The sequence below is a fragment of the Oncorhynchus keta genome, chromosome 2, assembly GCF_023373465.1.
Source record: "Oncorhynchus keta strain PuntledgeMale-10-30-2019 chromosome 2, Oket_V2, whole genome shotgun sequence".
Lineage (NCBI taxonomy): Eukaryota > Metazoa > Chordata > Actinopteri > Salmoniformes > Salmonidae > Oncorhynchus > Oncorhynchus keta.
This window is the reverse complement of record NC_068422.1, coordinates 25,059,426-25,077,879: the sequence shown is the minus strand read 5'-3', so window position 1 is coordinate 25,077,879 and position 18,454 is coordinate 25,059,426. Positions and strand designations below refer to the sequence as shown.

Genomic DNA, 18,454 nt, shown 5'->3' with positions numbered 1-18,454 from the left:
GCAACCACACTGCCCTAACCCATCTGGACAAGAGGAATACCTATGTGAGAATGCTGTTCATCGACTACAGCTCAGCATTTAACACCATAGTACCCTTCAAACTCGTCATCAAGCTCGAGACCCTGGGTCTCGACCCCGCCCTGTGTAACTGGGTACTGGACTTCCTGACTGGCCGCCCCCAGGTGGAGAGGGTAGGTAACAACATCTCTACCCTGCTGATCCTCAACACTGGGGCCCCACAAGGGTGCGTTCTGAGCCCTCTCCTGTACTCCCTGTTCACCCACGACTGCGAGGTCATGCACGCCTCCAACTTAATCATCAAGTTTGCAGACGACACTACAGTGGCTTGATTACCAACAACGACGAGACGGCCTACAGGGAGGAGATGAGGGCCCTTGGAGTGTGGTGTCAGGAAAATAACCTCACACTCAACGTCAACAAAAGAAAGGAGATGATCGTAGACTTCAGGAAACAGCAGAGTGAGCACCCCCTATCCATATCGACGGGACAGTAGTGGAGAGGGTAGTACGTTTTCCTCGGCATACACATCATGGACCAACAAAATTGGTCCACCCACACAGACAGTGTGGTGAAGAAGGCGCAGCAGCGCCTCTTCAAACTCAGGAGGCTGAAGAAATTTGGATTGTCACCAAAAGCACAAACTTTTACAGATGTAATACATGTATCACTAGCCACTTTAAACAATGCTACTTTTATATGTTTACATACCCTACATTACTCATCTCATATGTATATACTGTACCCGATACCATCTACTGCATCTTGCCTATGCCGTTCTGTACCATCACTCATTCATATAGTTTTATGTACATATTCTTCATTCCTTTACACTTGTTTGTATAAGGTAGTTGTTGTGAAATTGTTAGGTTAGATTACTCGTTGGTTATTACTGCATTGTCGGAACTAGAAGCACAAGCATTTCATTACACTCGTATTAACACCTGCTAACCATGTGTATGTGACAAATAAAATATGATTTGAAGCCCAAGGCTCAACTTCTCCCCTATTTTGGTTCCGTGAATACCACGCTGTAACAGCGTGAATCGAACCCGTGGCACATGCCCAGATACTGTGTGTGACTGAGAGCGAAGTGTTGCATCTCGCTCATCTCAATATCTGCAGTGTTGCTTGTGGCAACTTCATTTCGCTAAGTCTACCTTTAAGAAGTACAAATAAATACAAGCAAGGTCTGTGTTACCCTCAAAGTTATTATTCTTGCAAAACAATGCACAAAATGTTTTCTAATCCAAGTCTTAACTTTGGAAAGATCATTGGGGTGATAAATATGCAAAAAAAATTCAAAACCCAACTGACATTTTTGGAACTTTTGAGGGCATTACATTGCAGATAAACATTGTTAAATCAGATGTTATGAGACAAATGAAGGCAGTGTAAGAGCTATAGTTTTCATGATGCCTGATAGGCTTTGGCCATATCACTTTCACCCATTGTGTTTTCAGATTAGTGGCGATGAAGGAAAGGAGACAACGAGAAGAGGATGTTACTTTAGAGATGATGTGCCCTTGACAGCCACAAATAAAATAATTGGACTCTGATCAAATAAGAGCAACTCTTTCGATATTGCTGCATAAATAGATTTAACATTGGACACAGAATTACTTTCCCACTGGAGCAACTCAAGTAAAGCAGCTACTTCAGTCAAGGGCACATTTCTTCAGCGTTCAAACCTGCTTGAAACCTTCACAGATCTAGAAGCCGTGAGTCCCACCCACTTTACACACTGCCACCCTTGAGTGTCTCCTCTCGCTGTCAATTAGTGGTGGGAAGTCATGGAGGCGCAGGTGGGTTTTGTTGAGTAAACAGCATCTAGGGCAGCCAGGTAGAGCTGCTTGATGGAGGAGACCTCGTTGGTGCTGTGGACTGTGATGTCTCAGGAGAAGGGGAGTGCTCTAATTAAACCAGCAGCTGCTTTGCAAGTGTGTGTGTGTGTGTGTTGCACGTGCAGATCTATGTGTGCGCCCAGGTGTGTGGATGAATGGTGATACTATACTACCGGTCTGAGCCTATTATCTCTGGGCCGATCCTGCGCTTGTTGAACACCACATGCCTTTTTTTTGACATTGGCAAGGGGACAGCGTTTTTACCATAAATTATACACCGCTTACTGCCTGAAGGTAACAGATCAAAATACACAGTAAAGTAGACCTTGGTAGACAGTAGAAAAATAGAGGGTAAGATTGAGAGGACTACCCAACTATTTAGCGCAGCTATTCTGCACAGTAGTGGTAGAATATCTTTCCACTAATTGGCACAGAACAACCAACCACTCTTACAGCTCTATGCATAAGTGAACATAATATCAGGATTTGCATTCCAAGTATTGGGCCTACACAATTTTACACTGCAATAGGCATGAATTATCATCCTTATACCAAGAGCGATGTCGAAAAATGCGAAATGCTTCTCAATTAGACGCGGGCGGACCATTTACTTGAGCAGAGAAAGATAGTAGGGGCTGATCAATGAGGCTAAACTGTTGGGAGTGAAATTCCTACACGTAGCCGAGCTCTCAAACATCCCATCAGGCTTAGACTGAAGTCTGGAGACCTTCCCAGGATACACTGCGGCAGGCAGCAACAGTAACTTTGGCAGAATCTGGCTGTGCTGGGCTGTTGCTGCACACCAGTGGAGAATATTAAGAATCCTGAAGAGGGGTTGGGTTAAATGCGAAAGACACATTTCGGCTGAATGCATTCAGTGGTGCAACTGACTAGTTATCCCCTTTCTCCTGGTGGACTCCTTAGGCTGGCTGTACAGGGAGCTGCTTCTGCCTCCTCAGCCCTCTGTCTCAGTGGTCATCCTTCAAAAGCACCCCTCAGCACTTACAGCTCCGCAGAACAAAGCCTAGTGATGCATGTGTTTTTAAAGTTTACAATTGGAAAAAAAGAAAGAAAAAAAACTGTCAATGTTGAAAAGCTTTGATGACAGCAGCTCTGCAATTTCCTGAAACAATCCATTGTTGTTTGCCCATCTATGAGTCCATGAGCAAACGCAAGACTAAATTCACTACACAAACTCAAAAACGTGTAGAATAAAAGTTTTACAGTAATAAACAGTCATTAGGGTCTAGCCTGGAGTTGCATACCAATTGATAATCTATGCTCATCTCTTTTCAAACCAATTTCATTACACTTCCTGTGAATGATTCAGAGAAAACCAAACAAACACATCTTGTGAATTCCAATTACAGTGCCTAGTGGGGCTACACACCCCTTGCACTGTCTCCACATTTTGCTGCCTTAAAATGACATCAAAACATTTATTACATTCGATTTTTCCCCCTACAGATGTAGTACACAACCTACTCGACACTTCCAAAGTGAAAGAAGAATTAGTTGTGCAAAGTTGGTAGAATCTTATTCAAAATGATTCCAGCAACTATTAACTCTGGGGTGTGAAGACATATCCAATCAAGGCACCATGGTTTTTTCTTTTGTATTCATTTGGAAAATGCTATCTAATTCTTTCACTTTCACTGGAAATGTGGATTAGGTTGTGTACATCAGTAGAAAAACAATTTGAATTCTAGATCTAAAATGTGCATGGGAGGGGGATTTGTAAAAAATGATTTAACGTCGAAAAGCAAATCAAAGTTTATTGGAAATAAATCCTTTGATTTTACCATATTTGACCGCAGAGTGAAATGTTGAATAGGTTTTATAGATTTGTAGGAAAAAACACATTTATTCCCTTTTTAGATGTCATTTTAAGGCAGCATTATGTGATAACTGTGCAAGGGGTGTGTAGACTTTCACTAGTGACTGTATAACTGAATAATATTTGATTCTCTATAGGTCTGGATATTCATCCAACATAATATCGGTGTTGGTGTCATCTTCTCGAGGTCAACAGTACAACTCCACAGGTCCATATGCCTGTGTTTATAGGCTCATTACACCCGCAGGCGCTATAAAAGATGCTCCGACACGCAGCTGCTACACAAGCTGCCAACACCTGCTAGACTGTAAATGTTTTTTTTTTTGTGTTTTTTAAAATAAAAGACCGGCAGCACCTTGGTCCAGACTTGCTGCTTTCATCTTCAGATGGAATGCGATTCGGAAAGGAAATAGGAATCACTAATGTAGATATGGCATGTCCCTGCATGGCCAGTCAGGAGAATTAGCTCCTCTGCAGGTCGGTCCGCCAGTGAGCCAGTCTAATGAGTTTCACCCTGACGCACCTCACATTGTCCACGCTCCATCAACACAAATGTTGTCCGCTTAGCAGCAGTAGAGACCTGGCCTGTTCTGCCCTGCCGCCCCCCTGGCCTCCAACCACAGAGAAGAAAAGGTTGACATGGTCCAGGCTATTGATATGGAGCGTATGCGGTCAGAGTGCAGAGGCGCGAGACAGTGCAATATTGATGAGGGTTTTCTGAGGACGTAGTCATGTTACAGGAGCATGCAGAGGGCTGAGAAGGAGCTGGGAGAGGGCCAAGGGGTTTCTGGACATTATTTATTTACACCAAATCAGCTTCATATGGAACTTAATCAATAATGGAACTTACACACATTGGTTCATCACGAGTCGCCACGTCTGAGCTGATTCCAGCTGTTTCTCCTAATCGCACATCAGCTTGGGACTGCTTTTACCAATGCAACACCGTACTTGCGGTGGACATATTTGACATACCTCTTACACTCGTGGGAATTTGCCTATATGAATAGGGCTAAATTGAAATGTTTCTTACAAAATAAATATGGAAAGTACATGCATAACCATGGTAGCAATTAAAAGGTTAGACTAAAGGTGAGGACAACAGTTCACCTGAATCGGAAAATATGGGGTAGGAGCAACACGAGACAAAACAATTACAAGGGTTTGAGTGAGAGGTCTAACCGGTGTTTCCAAGTGGACATGCACCTCTCCAAAGTGTGTAACACCTATAAGTGTATAACACCTATAAGGTGTTTTTTGTTGCTCTGCTAGCTGTGCCGTTGAGGAACTACATCAAGCACACTTGTAGTTGTTTTGATTGGAACACAACCCTGCTTCCCAGCCTTTACACAATCACGGTTGTTTACGCAATCCAAAAACGGTACATTATAAAATCGCAATCTGGGTCAGGCGGGCATCATTTGAAAGCTTGTTCTATTGCCAAAATCACTAGCAAAATACAATCTTACAGTGTTAGGCTTTCACAAGGCAAGTACATTCAGCTGCGTGGTTCACTGCAAACTGTGTTCACTGTACAACAAACATCAGCTCCTTGTGTTCAGGATAACCCAGGGTATAAGCCATGTCATCTTGTAACTGTACAACAAACATCAGCTCCTTGTGTTCAGGATAACCCAGGGTATAAGCCATGTCATCTTGTAACAGTACAACAAACATCAGCTCCTTGTGTTCAGGATAACCCAGGGTATAAGCCATGTCATCTTGTAACAGTACAACAAACATCAGCTCCTTGTGTTCAGGATAACCCAGGGTATAAGCCATGTCATCTTGTAACAGTACAACAAACATCAGCTCCTTGTGTTCAGGATAACCCAGGGTATAAGCCATGTCATCTTGTAACTGTACAACAAACATCAGCTCCTTGTGTTCAGGATAACCCAGGGTATAAGCCATGTCATCTTGTAACTGTACAACAAACATCAGCTCCTTGTGTTCAGGATAAACCAGGGTATAAGCCATGTCATCTTGTAACAGTACAACAAACATCAGCTCCTTGTGTTCAGGATAACCCAGGGTATAAGCCATGTCATCTTGTAACAGTACAACAAACATCAGCTCCTTGTGTTCAGGATAACCCAGGGTATAAGCCATGTCATATTGTAACTGTACAACAAACATCAGCTCCTTGTGTTCAGGATAACCCAGGGTATAAGCCATGTCATCTTGTAACAGTACAACAAACATCAGCTCCTTGTGTTCAGGATAACCCAGGGTATAAGCCATGTCATCTTGTAACTGTACAACAAACATCAGCTCCTTGTGTTCAGGATAACCCAGGGTATAAGCCATGTCATCTTGTAACAGTACAACAAACATCAGCTCCTTGTGTTCAGGATAACCCAGGGTATAAGCCATGTCATCTTGTAACTGTACATCAAACATCAGCTCCTTGTGTTCAGGATAACCCAGGGTATAAGCCATGTCATCTTGTAACAGTACAACAAACATCAGCTCCTTGGGTCCAGGATAACCCAGGGTATAAGCCATGTCATCTTGTAACTGTACAACAAACGTCAGCTCCTTGTGTTCAGGATAACCCAGGGTATAAGCCATGTCATCTTGTAACTGTACAACAAACATCAGCTCCTTGTGTTCAGGATAACCCAGGGTATAAGCCATGTCATCTTGTAACTGTACATCAAACATCAGCTCCTTGTGTTCAGGATAACCCAGGGTATAAGCCATGTCATCTTGTAACTGTACATCAAACATCAGCTCCTTGTGTTCAGGATAACCCAGGGTATAAGCCATGTCATCTTGTAACATTACAACAAACATCAGCTCCTTGTGTTCAGGATAACCCAGGGTATAAGCCATGTCATCTTGTAACAGTACAACAAACATCAGCTCCTTGTGTTCAGGATAACCCAGGGTATGAGTCATGTCATCTTGTAACAGTACAACAAACATCAGCTCCTTGTGTTCAGGATAACCCAGGGTATAAGCCATGTCATCTTGTAACAGTACAACAAACATCAGCTCCTTGTGTCCAGGATAACCCAGGGTATAAGCCATGTCATCTTGTAACAGTACAACAAACATCAGCTCCTTGTGTTCAGGATAACCCAGGGTATAAGCCATGTCATCTTGTAACTGTACAACAAACATCAGCTCCTTGTGTTCAGGATAACCCAGGGTATAAGCCATGTCATCTTGTAACAGTACAACAAACATCAGCTCCTTGTGTTCAGGATAACCCAGGGTATAAGTCATGTCATCTTGTAACTGTACATCAAACATCAGCTCCTTGTGTTCAGGATAACCCAGGGTATAAGCCATGTCATCTTGTAACAGTACAACAAACATCAGCTCCTTGTGTCCAGGATAACCCAGGGTATAAGCCATGTCATCTTGCAACTGTACATCAAACATCAGCTCCTTGTGTTCAGGATAACCCAGGGTATAAGCCATGTCATCTTGTAACAGTACAACAAACATCAGCTCCTTGTGTTCAGGATAACCCAGGGTATAAGTCATGTCATCTTGTAACAGTACAACAAACATCAGCTCCTTGTGTTCAGGATAACCCAGGGTATAAGCCATGTCATCTTGTAACAGTACAACAAACATCAGCTCCTTGTGTCCAGGATAACCCAGGGTATAAGCCATGTCATCTTGTAACTGCACATCAAACATCAGCTCCTTGTGTTCAGGATAACCCAGGGTATAAGCCATGTCATCTTGTAACTGTACAACAAACATCAGCTCCTTGTGTTCAGGATAACCCAGGGTATAAGCCATGTCATCTTGTAACAGTACAACAAACATCAGCTCCTTGTGTTCAGGATAACCCAGGGTATAAGCCATGTCATCTTGTAACAGTACAACAAACATCAGCTCCTTGTGTTCAGGATAACCCAGGGTATAAGCCATGTCATCTTGTAACTGTACAACAAACATCAGCTCCTTGTGTTCAGGATAACCCAGGGTATAAGCCATGTCATCTTGTAACAGTACAACAAACATCAGCTCCTTGTGTTCAGGATAACCCAGGGTATAAGCCATGTCATCTTGTAACTGTACAACAAACATCAGCTCCTTGTGTCCAGGATAACCCAGGGTATAAGCCATGTCATCTTGTAACTGCACATCAAACATCAGCTCCTTGTGTTCAGGATAACCCAGGGTATAAGCCATGTCATCTTGTAACAGTACAACAAACATCAGCTCCTTGTGTCCAGGATAACCCAGGGTATAAGCCATGTCATCTTGTAACTGTACAACAAACATCAGCTCCTTGTGTTCAGGATAACCCAGGGTATAAGCCATGTCATCTTGTAACTGTACAACAAACATCAGCTCCTTGTGTTCAGGATAACCCAGGGTATAAGCCATGTCATCTTGTAACAGTACAACAAACATCAGCTCCTTGTGTTCAGGATAACCCAGGGTATAAGCCATGTCATCTTGTAACTGTACAACAAACATCAGCTCCTTGTGTCCAGGATAACCCAGGGTATAAGCCATGTCATCTTGTAACTGCACATCAAACATCAGCTCCTTGTGTTCAGGATAACCCAGGGTATAAGCCATGTCATCTTGTAACTGTACAACAAACATCAGCTCCTTGTGTTCAGGATAACCCAGGGTATAAGCCATGTCATCTTGTAACAGTACAACAAACATCAGCTCCTTGTGTTCAGGATAACCCAGGGTATAAGCCATGTCATCTTGTAACTGTACATCAAACATCAGCTCCTTGTGTTCAGGATAACCCAGGGTATAAGCCATGTCATCTTGTAACAGTACAACAAACATCAGCTCCTTGGGTCCAGGATAACCCAGGGTATAAGCCATGTCATCTTGTAACTGTACAACAAACGTCAGCTCCTTGTGTTCAGGATAACCCAGGGTATAAGCCATGTCATCTTGTAACTGTACAACAAACATCAGCTCCTTGTGTTCAGGATAACCCAGGGTATAAGCCATGTCATCTTGTAACTGTACAACAAACATCAGCTCCTTGTGTTCAGGATAACCCAGGGTATAAGCCATGTCATCTTGTAACAGTACAACAAACATCAGCTCCTTGTGTCCAGGATAACCCAGGGTATAAGCCATGTCATCTTGTAACTGTACATCAAACATCAGCTCCTTGTGTTCAGGATAACCCAGGGTATAAGCCATGTCATCTTGTAACAGTACAACAAACATCAGCTCCTTGTGTTCAGGATAACCCAGGGTATAAGCCATGTCATCTTGTAACAGTACAACAAACATCAGCTCCTTGTGTTCAGGATAACCCAGGGTATGAGTCATGTCATCTTGTAACACTACAACAAACATCAGCTCCTTGTGTTCAGGATAACCCAGGGTATAAGCCATGTCATCTTGTAACAGTACAACAAACATCAGCTCCTTGTGTCCAGGATAACCCAGGGTATAAGCCATGTCATCTTGTAACAGTACAACAAACATCAGCTCCTTGTGTCCAGGATAACCCAGGGTATAAGCCAAGTCATCTTGTAACTGCACATCAAACATCAGCTCCTTGTGTTCAGGATAACCCAGGGTATAAGCCTTGTCATCTTGTAACAGTACAACAAACATCAGCTCCTTGTGTCCAGGATAACCCAGGGTATAAGCCATGTCATCTTGTAACAGTACAACAAACGTCAGCTCCTTGTGTTCAGGATAACCCAGGGTATAAGCCATGTCATCTTGTAACAGTACAACAAACATCAGCTCCTTGTGTTCAGGATAAACCAGGGTATAAGTCATGTCATCTTGTAACAGTACAACAAATATCAGCTCCTTGTGTTCAGGATAACCCAGGGTATAAGCCATGTCATCTTGTAACAGTACAACAAACATCAGCTCCTTGTGTCCAGGATAACCCAGGGTATAAGCCATGTCATCTTGTAACTGTACAACAAACATCAGCTCCTTGTGTTCAGGATAACCCAGGGTATAAGCCATGTCATCTTGTAACTGTACAACAAACATCAGCTCCTTGTGTTCAGGATAACCCAGGGTATAAGCCATGTCATCTTGTAACTGTACAACAAACATCAGCTCCTTGTGTTCAGGATAACCCAGGGTATAAGCCATGTCATCTTGTAACTGTACAACAAACATCAGCTCCTTGTGTTCAGGATAACCCAGGGTATAAGCCATGTCATCTTGTAACAGTACAACAAACATCAGCTCCTTGTGTTCAGGATAACCCAGGGTATAAGCCATGTCATCTTGTAACTGTACAACAAACATCAGCTCCTTGTGTCCAGGATAACCCAGGGTATAAGCCATGTCATCTTGTAACTGCACATCAAACATCAGCTCCTTGTGTTCAGGATAACCCAGGGTATAAGCCATGTCATCTTGTAACAGTACAACAAACATCAGCTCCTTGTGTCCAGGATAACCCAGGGTATAAGCCATGTCATCTTGTAACTGTACAACAAACATCAGCTCCTTGTGTTCAGGATAACCCAGGGTATAAGCCATGTCATCTTGTAACTGTACAACAAACATCAGCTCCTTGTGTTCAGGATAACCCAGGGTATAAGCCATGTCATCTTGTAACAGTACAACAAACATCAGCTCCTTGTGTTCAGGATAACCCAGGGTATAAGCCATGTCATCTTGTAACTGTACAACAAACATCAGCTCCTTGTGTCCAGGATAACCCAGGGTATAAGCCATGTCATCTTGTAACTGCACATCAAACATCAGCTCCTTGTGTTCAGGATAACCCAGGGTATAAGCCATGTCATCTTGTAACAGTACAACAAACATCAGCTCCTTGTGTCCAGGATAACCCAGGGTATAAGCCATGTCATCTTGTAACAGTACAACAAACATCAGCTCCTTGTGTTCAGGATAACCCAGGGTATAAGCCATGTCATCTTGTAACTGTACATCAAACATCAGCTCCTTGTGTTCAGGATAACCCAGGGTATAAGCCATGTCATCTTGTAACAGTACAACAAACATCAGCTCCTTGGGTCCAGGATAACCCAGGGTATAAGCCATGTCATCTTGTAACTGTACAACAAACGTCAGCTCCTTGTGTTCAGGATAACCCAGGGTATAAGCCATGTCATCTTGTAACTGTACAACAAACATCAGCTCCTTGTGTTCAGGATAACCCAGGGTATAAGCCATGTCATCTTGTAACTGTACAACAAACATCAGCTCCTTGTGTTCAGGATAACCCAGGGTATAAGCCATGTCATCTTGTAACAGTACAACAAACATCAGCTCCTTGTGTCCAGGATAACCCAGGGTATAAGCCATGTCATCTTGTAACTGTACATCAAACATCAGCTCCTTGTGTTCAGGATAACCCAGGGTATAAGCCATGTCATCTTGTAACAGTACAACAAACATCAGCTCCTTGTGTTCAGGATAACCCAGGGTATAAGCCATGTCATCTTGTAACAGTACAACAAACATCAGCTCCTTGTGTTCAGGATAACCCAGGGTATGAGTCATGTCATCTTGTAACACTACAACAAACATCAGCTCCTTGTGTTCAGGATAACCCAGGGTATAAGCCATGTCATCTTGTAACAGTACAACAAACATCAGCTCCTTGTGTCCAGGATAACCCAGGGTATAAGCCATGTCATCTTGTAACAGTACAACAAACATCAGCTCCTTGTGTCCAGGATAACCCAGGGTATAAGCCATGTCATCTTGTAACTGCACATCAAACATCAGCTCCTTGTGTTCAGGATAACCCAGGGTATAAGCCATGTCATCTTGTAACAGTACAACAAACATCAGCTCCTTGTGTCCAGGATAACCCAGGGTATAAGCCATGTCATCTTGTAACAGTACAACAAACGTCAGCTCCTTGTGTTCAGGATAACCCAGGGTATAAGCCATGTCATCTTGTAACAGTACAACAAACATCAGCTCCTTGTGTTCAGGATAAACCAGGGTATAAGTCATGTCATCTTGTAACAGTACAACAAATATCAGCTCCTTGTGTTCAGGATAACCCAGGGTATAAGCCATGTCATCTTGTAACAGTACAACAAACATCAGCTCCTTGTGTCCAGGATAACCCAGGGTATAAGCCATGTCATCTTGTAACTGTACAACAAACATCAGCTCCTTGTGTTCAGGATAACCCAGGGTATAAGCCATGTCATCTTGTAACTGTACAACAAACATCAGCTCCTTGTGTTCAGGATAACCCAGGGTATAAGCCATGTCATCTTGTAACAGTACAACAAACATCAGCTCCTTGTGTTCAGGATAACCCAGGGTATAAGCCATGTCATCTTGTAACAGTACAACAAACATCAGCTCCTTGTGTCCAGGATAACCCAGGGTATAAGCCATGTCATCTTGTAACAGTACAACAAACGTCAGCTCCTTGTGTTCAGGATAACCCAGGGTATAAGCCATGTCATCTTGTAACTGTACATCAAACATCAGCTCCTTGTGTTCAGGATAACCCAGGGTATAAGCCATGTCATCTTGTAACTGTACATCAAACATCAGCTCCTTGTGTTCAGGATAACCCAGGGTATAAGCCATGTCATCTTGTAACTGTACAACAAACATTGTGATCATAAATGTTGACACTGTATATGACATGAGTTTTATGATATGGAAATGTAAATGACACATTTGGACTCACTTTTTGTGTCTGGCTTGTATGACGTCAAAGCGGTATTTATTATTATCCTCAATGTACTGGATCATCTTCCAAAATACATTGAGTCCTCGTAATTTACAGCATTTCCCACACGTAGGAAACAAAAAAAATGTGCAACGGTTGCCCAATTACCAGCAGGGGTGGGGGCAACTTCTTGTTGCACATGCAGCGCTCAGGTTCAGACCGGCTGCCAGTCAAAAAAAATACAGAGCGGTGAAGCGGCGACCCTCGGCTCTGACGTCATGTATAGCATGTTAGTGTACAACCACGGCGTTCCAATTTAGGTGCTTATCGGTGTCCAAATCTGCCATGTTCAAGTCATAAACGGGTATGAGTGTAAAGGGCTACCGTGGGATATCATAGCCAAGTACCCAGAGTCATCCTGACTGCAAAACAGCAGAACCAAAGAGAGTAGTCATCCAAATTAATACCTTCCGGAGAAACCCAGAAATCAATGGCGATCACGTTCGCTTCCATAATTTTCTTCCTCCCTGTTCTGTAACATTAGGTACCTCTGGCAGCCAAGGCCCCGTTTCAGCCTCGCTGGCTCCAATCTTCTCAGCCACATGCTAAATGGGGAGGCTTTATGCAGCCTGCCACAAACGGCACATACATCACTGGGAGAGCCGCAACCTGCCTGGCACCAGCCTGCATCTCCGCTGCCTCCTCCACCACGGGACAAAGACTTGTGGTTTGTGTGTGCCGCAGTCCAGGTTCCACCTGAGAGGGCAGACAGAGGGGACCCAGCCACCCTGAAAATAGGTCACTTTGAGGAGTGGCGTTCCATGACCGGCAGAGAATCTGTCCACCCGCCTGAGCTGGGAGCCGCTTAAACAGGACAAATGGTGCGAGGCTACTGTAGGATGGGGGATGTGGAGGAGGAGGAAGTGAAACTGGAGGAATGGGAAAAGGACACCCTCATTGCTTTTGAGAGAGTGTGTGAAAGTGGCTTCGCAGTAGTGAAGTCAAAGCAACTCTGAACTGTGGCGTGCCTCCATAGAAACCAGTACAGCAAGGTGAATGTTTTGTTCGTCACGCTGTACTGCTGAAGTCTCAGTGGGAAAGGCCAGTCTTGAAGGTGTCTCGCAATGACCCTAATCTACTGGATGCCTAAATCAGTCAGAAGGTTGAGAAGTGTGCAGGGAGAAGTGTTCACAGAAATAATTTAATTTCAGGTGTTTGAGCAGAGTGCAGCTAGAAATCAATTTATATGTCAAAATATACAGTATTGACTTATTTCACCTGACTTTTCCCTCCCAACTTGTGAAAATGGAAGGGCAGCTCAGTAAGTATACACTGCAGGTTGAAAGGGAGTGTAGAAATTCAAGCGTCAGTCAAATGGTGTTACTGGGTGGACATTGACCACAAAGTGAAACTCGAATGTACATAAGATTAAAATGTTAATTTCCATGATTAGGTAGTCTAACTCATATCAAGTAGGCATACATCAATGTAAATGTATGGTGTCTAATTCTGATTAAAACCTGTAAGACAATTCCAATTTCTAAGACCCTGTTTGAATCTATCTGCTTGTGTTGGGCATGTCAGTTAATATTGTGAAACTACAGTAATCTGTGGACATTTGTCTTCTTTATTGAGGACATTTTTGTAAAGTGGTGCTTCAAAACACATCTTGTCCCAAAATGACTCATCTAGATCTTAATTTTTGCTCTTACAAAGAAAAAGTGGCAAAGGCACCCATTTTCTCTGCGGTGTTGTCACTGAAAATTGCACACAATTTTAAACAATCAACGAAAAAGCAGTATCTGCAGAAAGAGAACCATTGTGTTTCTTCTTCATTTTACATGGCTGGAAGTGCATAAACACACATCTTATCCCTTCCCCACCTGTCCTTGTATTGTCAATGTAACACCTGTATTTTTAGCCCTCCATTGATCAATACGATTGCTGCAGTCAAAGCACTTTAAAAGCATACATTATTCATCTTGTGGTATATTCTTCTCATTTGCAAGATAACACAGCTCACGAAGAAACAAACATAACCTTCCAGAAGTATGCTATTGGTTTTCTTTCACCAAATCATGTTGGTTTTCTTAATCCATAAATTATTCAAGCTCAACTGAAACTTCAAGTACAAATATACATGTACAAAAAGGTTCCCGTAAATGAATATTGCTGCTCCTACAGCATAACTGTTACGTATGTGCTGTTGATACATTCTAGCCTATGTATCCTGCCTGGGAATAACACTTGCAGAATCCTCATACGCATATCGTTAATGCAGATTAGAAAGCCTATCCTTCACCCCTGGTATGAATTCGCTGTCCTGCTGAAAATGGGGGTCTACAAAAAAAGAGTGCGCCAACTCCCTCAAGAAAAATGTCATTCTATAATTACAAAGTTTCTAAAACTGCTGCTTTATTTCATTCGTTTACCCACCATAACTGCTCACATAACAGGTACGTGCAATCAGCCAGTCAACAACACACTAACCGTACTGCCACAAATTGAAGCTCTTACCTGAAATACAGTAGCCACTAACATTACCGCCATGGATGTATACCACTAGAAAACAGAAAGACCAGCACACTTGACCTAACTAAGGAATGCACTATCGGGGTGAGTTTCACTTTAACAGCCAGAGATACAGCAGACATCGAGTGTCCAAGACTTGAGTGGGTGAAAAATTGGGAAGTGGGTGGTGTTATTCTCCAGCTGAGCCTGAGGTGAAATTCCACTTGAACGATAAAGGAATTTACAGTGGAACAGCTTGAGTGAGCGCTCAATTCTCTTGACAGAGGATTATATTCAAATGTATCAGCTTTCAAAACACCTCCCCTAAGGTAGATGGGAACCTCATCAGGGTTCTGGTGATTGAGGATCAATTGGAAAGAACAATTCAGATGCAGAATGAGAAGTGGAAACCAGGAGAGACTAGTTCAGCTGAGGACAGTCATTTTCTTGTTGAATGTACCGTAGACATGAAGTAAGACAGAATCATAACATTCGCTGACAATTCTAGAATTAAGATCCTGGAGGAAGGGCAGAACTCTTTCATCAATACAACTATAAAGTATGAGGACATTTAGGCCATACAACCAATCCGAGTAACTTGAGCTTTTCTTTGTGAATACATTGTGTTTATTATCCATGTACGATTCATTTCCTTCCTACCTCAAAATATTACTAGTTGAGAAATTGGACTGGCAATAGGCTCAACATATTGTTACGCACCCGAGAGGATCGCCTCAATTTTATGCGTGTACTGTTGGCTCTGGCTGGAGCAGTTTTACACGCATTAAAAAAAAATTGAATTAATTTGAAATCAATCTCAAATCAAGTCCAAGAAGGTTACCTTGTCAGCGTCCACTTTGCCCTTGACGAACTCGGACCTCCAGAACTGCAGGGCCTGGTCCAGAGTGAGGCCGATGCCCTTGAGGAACAGTCCGTACTGCAAGCGCCCGCCGTGACGGAGGTGGTGGCTGTCCCTCAACCCCCGGTGGAGCTGCCTCATGCACAGGGGGTAGGACTTGGCCGATAGCTAGAGGAAGATACATTAACATATGCAGGCAAAAGGCAAGTCAACTATCTCACTCTACCATGGCAGTAATGCAATCAACAAGCTACATGGAATTAACCATTTCATCCACCAATGACTCCATATTCAATGTTTTATTTTTGCTTTATGAAAGCACAGATATGCAGCCAGTTTGTTATGTCACCAGCGATATCCTAATCCAGACTAAGCTAAACATGTATCGAGGTCTGGCTTCCTTATCACTTAAAGCTGCGGTGGTAGGTACTATGAAATAAATACAGCTCAATATCATGTAAATAAAGCACATGCACCTCTATACAATTGCCTTCCTGTAGACTTTCCTACCCTGTTCCATGTTCCCATTTTATTTTTAATGCCCTCACCATAGCACAGAGATGTAATGAAAAGTTCATTATAAATAAAACATTCATTGCTGATAAGGAGGAACGCTGATTTAGCAGACCAGCGAGAGAGAGGGGTTGCGGTGCCCGTCTAGCCCAGTCGTCTGGGGATCACAAGGTCCTGTATTAGCCACTCTTAGCTCAAGACCAACATCACAGGTGCCGATCAGAGGTAAAAAATAAAAAAACAACCTAGATCACAGACAGCCTTTTAATTCTGGTAGCAGATGTCAGGACCAAGTAGTAGAGGAAAGTCTTGCCAGTAGCCCAGACAAAAGCTGCTTTCCTGATCGACGGATAGCCTTGGTTTATTATCCATTTCCTGCTCACCTTCATGCCATGCCTGCGTCAGCAGACTTAGAAAGAATGCTGTGATTTCGCCATTGAAAAATGTAGTACTAAATATGTTCTGCATAGAAAAAGAAAACAAAGCATTGTGTGGGTGACATTTCCCATTGTATTGGGGGCAGGGAACGTTTCATTCTGAATGCAAACATTTTGAGTCGAGTCCGTTGATTGAAAGGAAATGTTCTTGTTTATGCACCAGATCGTAAAAGGGCTTTAATTTGATACATTACTTCCATTGACGGCGATTAAATGCAAGGAAAATCTGAAGGCAAAATTAGCAATTGCTGACGAGCAACTTAATTGGAACAGCAGTGGTCTCTGAAATGGAGAAAGTGAAGAATGCACAGTGAGGCTGAGCTGAGCTGTGGCCTCGGTCAGTTTAACTGCCCCTATGAGAGACCACAATGGTTCATTAAAAACCCCTTCTGAATGTCCATGTAGAGAACGGCTGTGTCGCTAACGCAAAGACATTAGGTATGAAATCTGAGCACTTTTGCCTTTCAAACAGTAATCCTTGTGAAGACTGAAGAGACAATTTGCCAACACTTATAAGCATGACATGACCCTGTGCAATCAATAGACAAGAAGTTAAAAAGTACTAAAACTGTGTGCGAACTAGCTACTTGTTTGTGATCCTAAGGAGGTCTGATTATGGGAAAGCAGCGATGTAAGTGGTAATAAAACAGTAAATGCTGACCTCGGTTCACGGTGAGTAAAGTAACACTCCCTGTACTGTTCCCGCAACAGGTGTGTAAAAGACGTTTACCCTCCACTACGCCACAGATGGAAACATACCGTATGGACCAATACTGAGATCCTGTAGCAGCAGTTCTGTCCACCTATGACAGTTTACATTTCTGTTCTGATATAATCAACATCCTCCATCTTACTTGTCATCCCTAGTATAAATGTGCCCTTTGTGTTTCAATGCATACTCACCGGATCGATCTGCTCCAAAGAAATTTTCCCAATATTCTTCTGTATGCTGTAGTCCTGACCCACGTAAGCATGGCTACAAGGACAGAAATGGGCCAACAAGAGAGGGGCAAAGTGAAATAGATGACTCCTGTCTATAACAATAGGTCCAGATAAATAACACAGTCATTAGCCTACAAAGTGCTACATTTGGACATGGTTACATGGTTAGGGATCAGAGTCCATGATAACAAGCTTACTCTCCGCAGTCCCCATAGAAAGTTATAATTGTGCACTATACAGAAATGAAGTCTGACGTATTTCATTGAATGGTGGATTGCAGAGACATTTTTTTGCAATTTCCATAGAGAAATATGTTTCAAATGCCCTTACATTTGGGAAATAAGTCCCAAATGGAAATATGCAATGTTTCTCAAATAAAGTTTGGGGACCAGTGACCATTTTTCTGGAATAAGTCAAAAGTAATATTCTTCCTGCATGTTCTGCAGTTGTATCCATTTCTATTGTCGCTCCCAGCAAAATGTTGCATTGGTCAAGATCAATCCCATTGATCGATATCTGTGTGATTGATTTACCAGTGCCTGACATTTGAACAGGAGCCCTCCATAAATTAACTGACTTGTCTTTGTGCAACTTCAGTATGCCTTGCCAAAAAACAGTTGTTCAATGAAGAGGATCCCCAGAGACCCTATGTATTACACAACCTCCGTAATCTTACCCAGTTAACAAAACACTCAACTGTCGGAAAATTGCAGGAAGATACATTCATTTACACACTTTCAAAATCTAAATATTGCGTCCCCTCAAATGGCCTAATTTAGGCATCTTGATTTGATGCCATGGGTAAAGGTCAAAACCCTATTTAACCTACAAAAGCTTAATACATGTGAGGTGCGTCTTCTCGCTCCGATCACAGAGCCTTACGGCACTGATATA

The 18,454-nt window shown here is 42.7% G+C and overlaps 1 protein-coding gene across 1 annotated transcript in view; it reads right to left on the bottom strand.

The window, feature by feature from the left end:
• prim2 (DNA primase subunit 2) overlaps nucleotides 1-18,454 on the bottom strand; it is a 114,207-nt gene that overhangs the window by 31,524 nt on the left and 64,229 nt on the right. The window contains exons 9-10 of the mRNA XM_035793991.2: nucleotides 17,522-17,594; nucleotides 15,651-15,836 (exon numbers count right to left, since the gene is read on the bottom strand). Of these exons, the coding sequence (XP_035649884.1) occupies nucleotides 15,651-15,836; nucleotides 17,522-17,594 (259 nt within the window). The remainder of the gene's footprint in view (nucleotides 1-15,650; nucleotides 15,837-17,521; nucleotides 17,595-18,454) is intronic.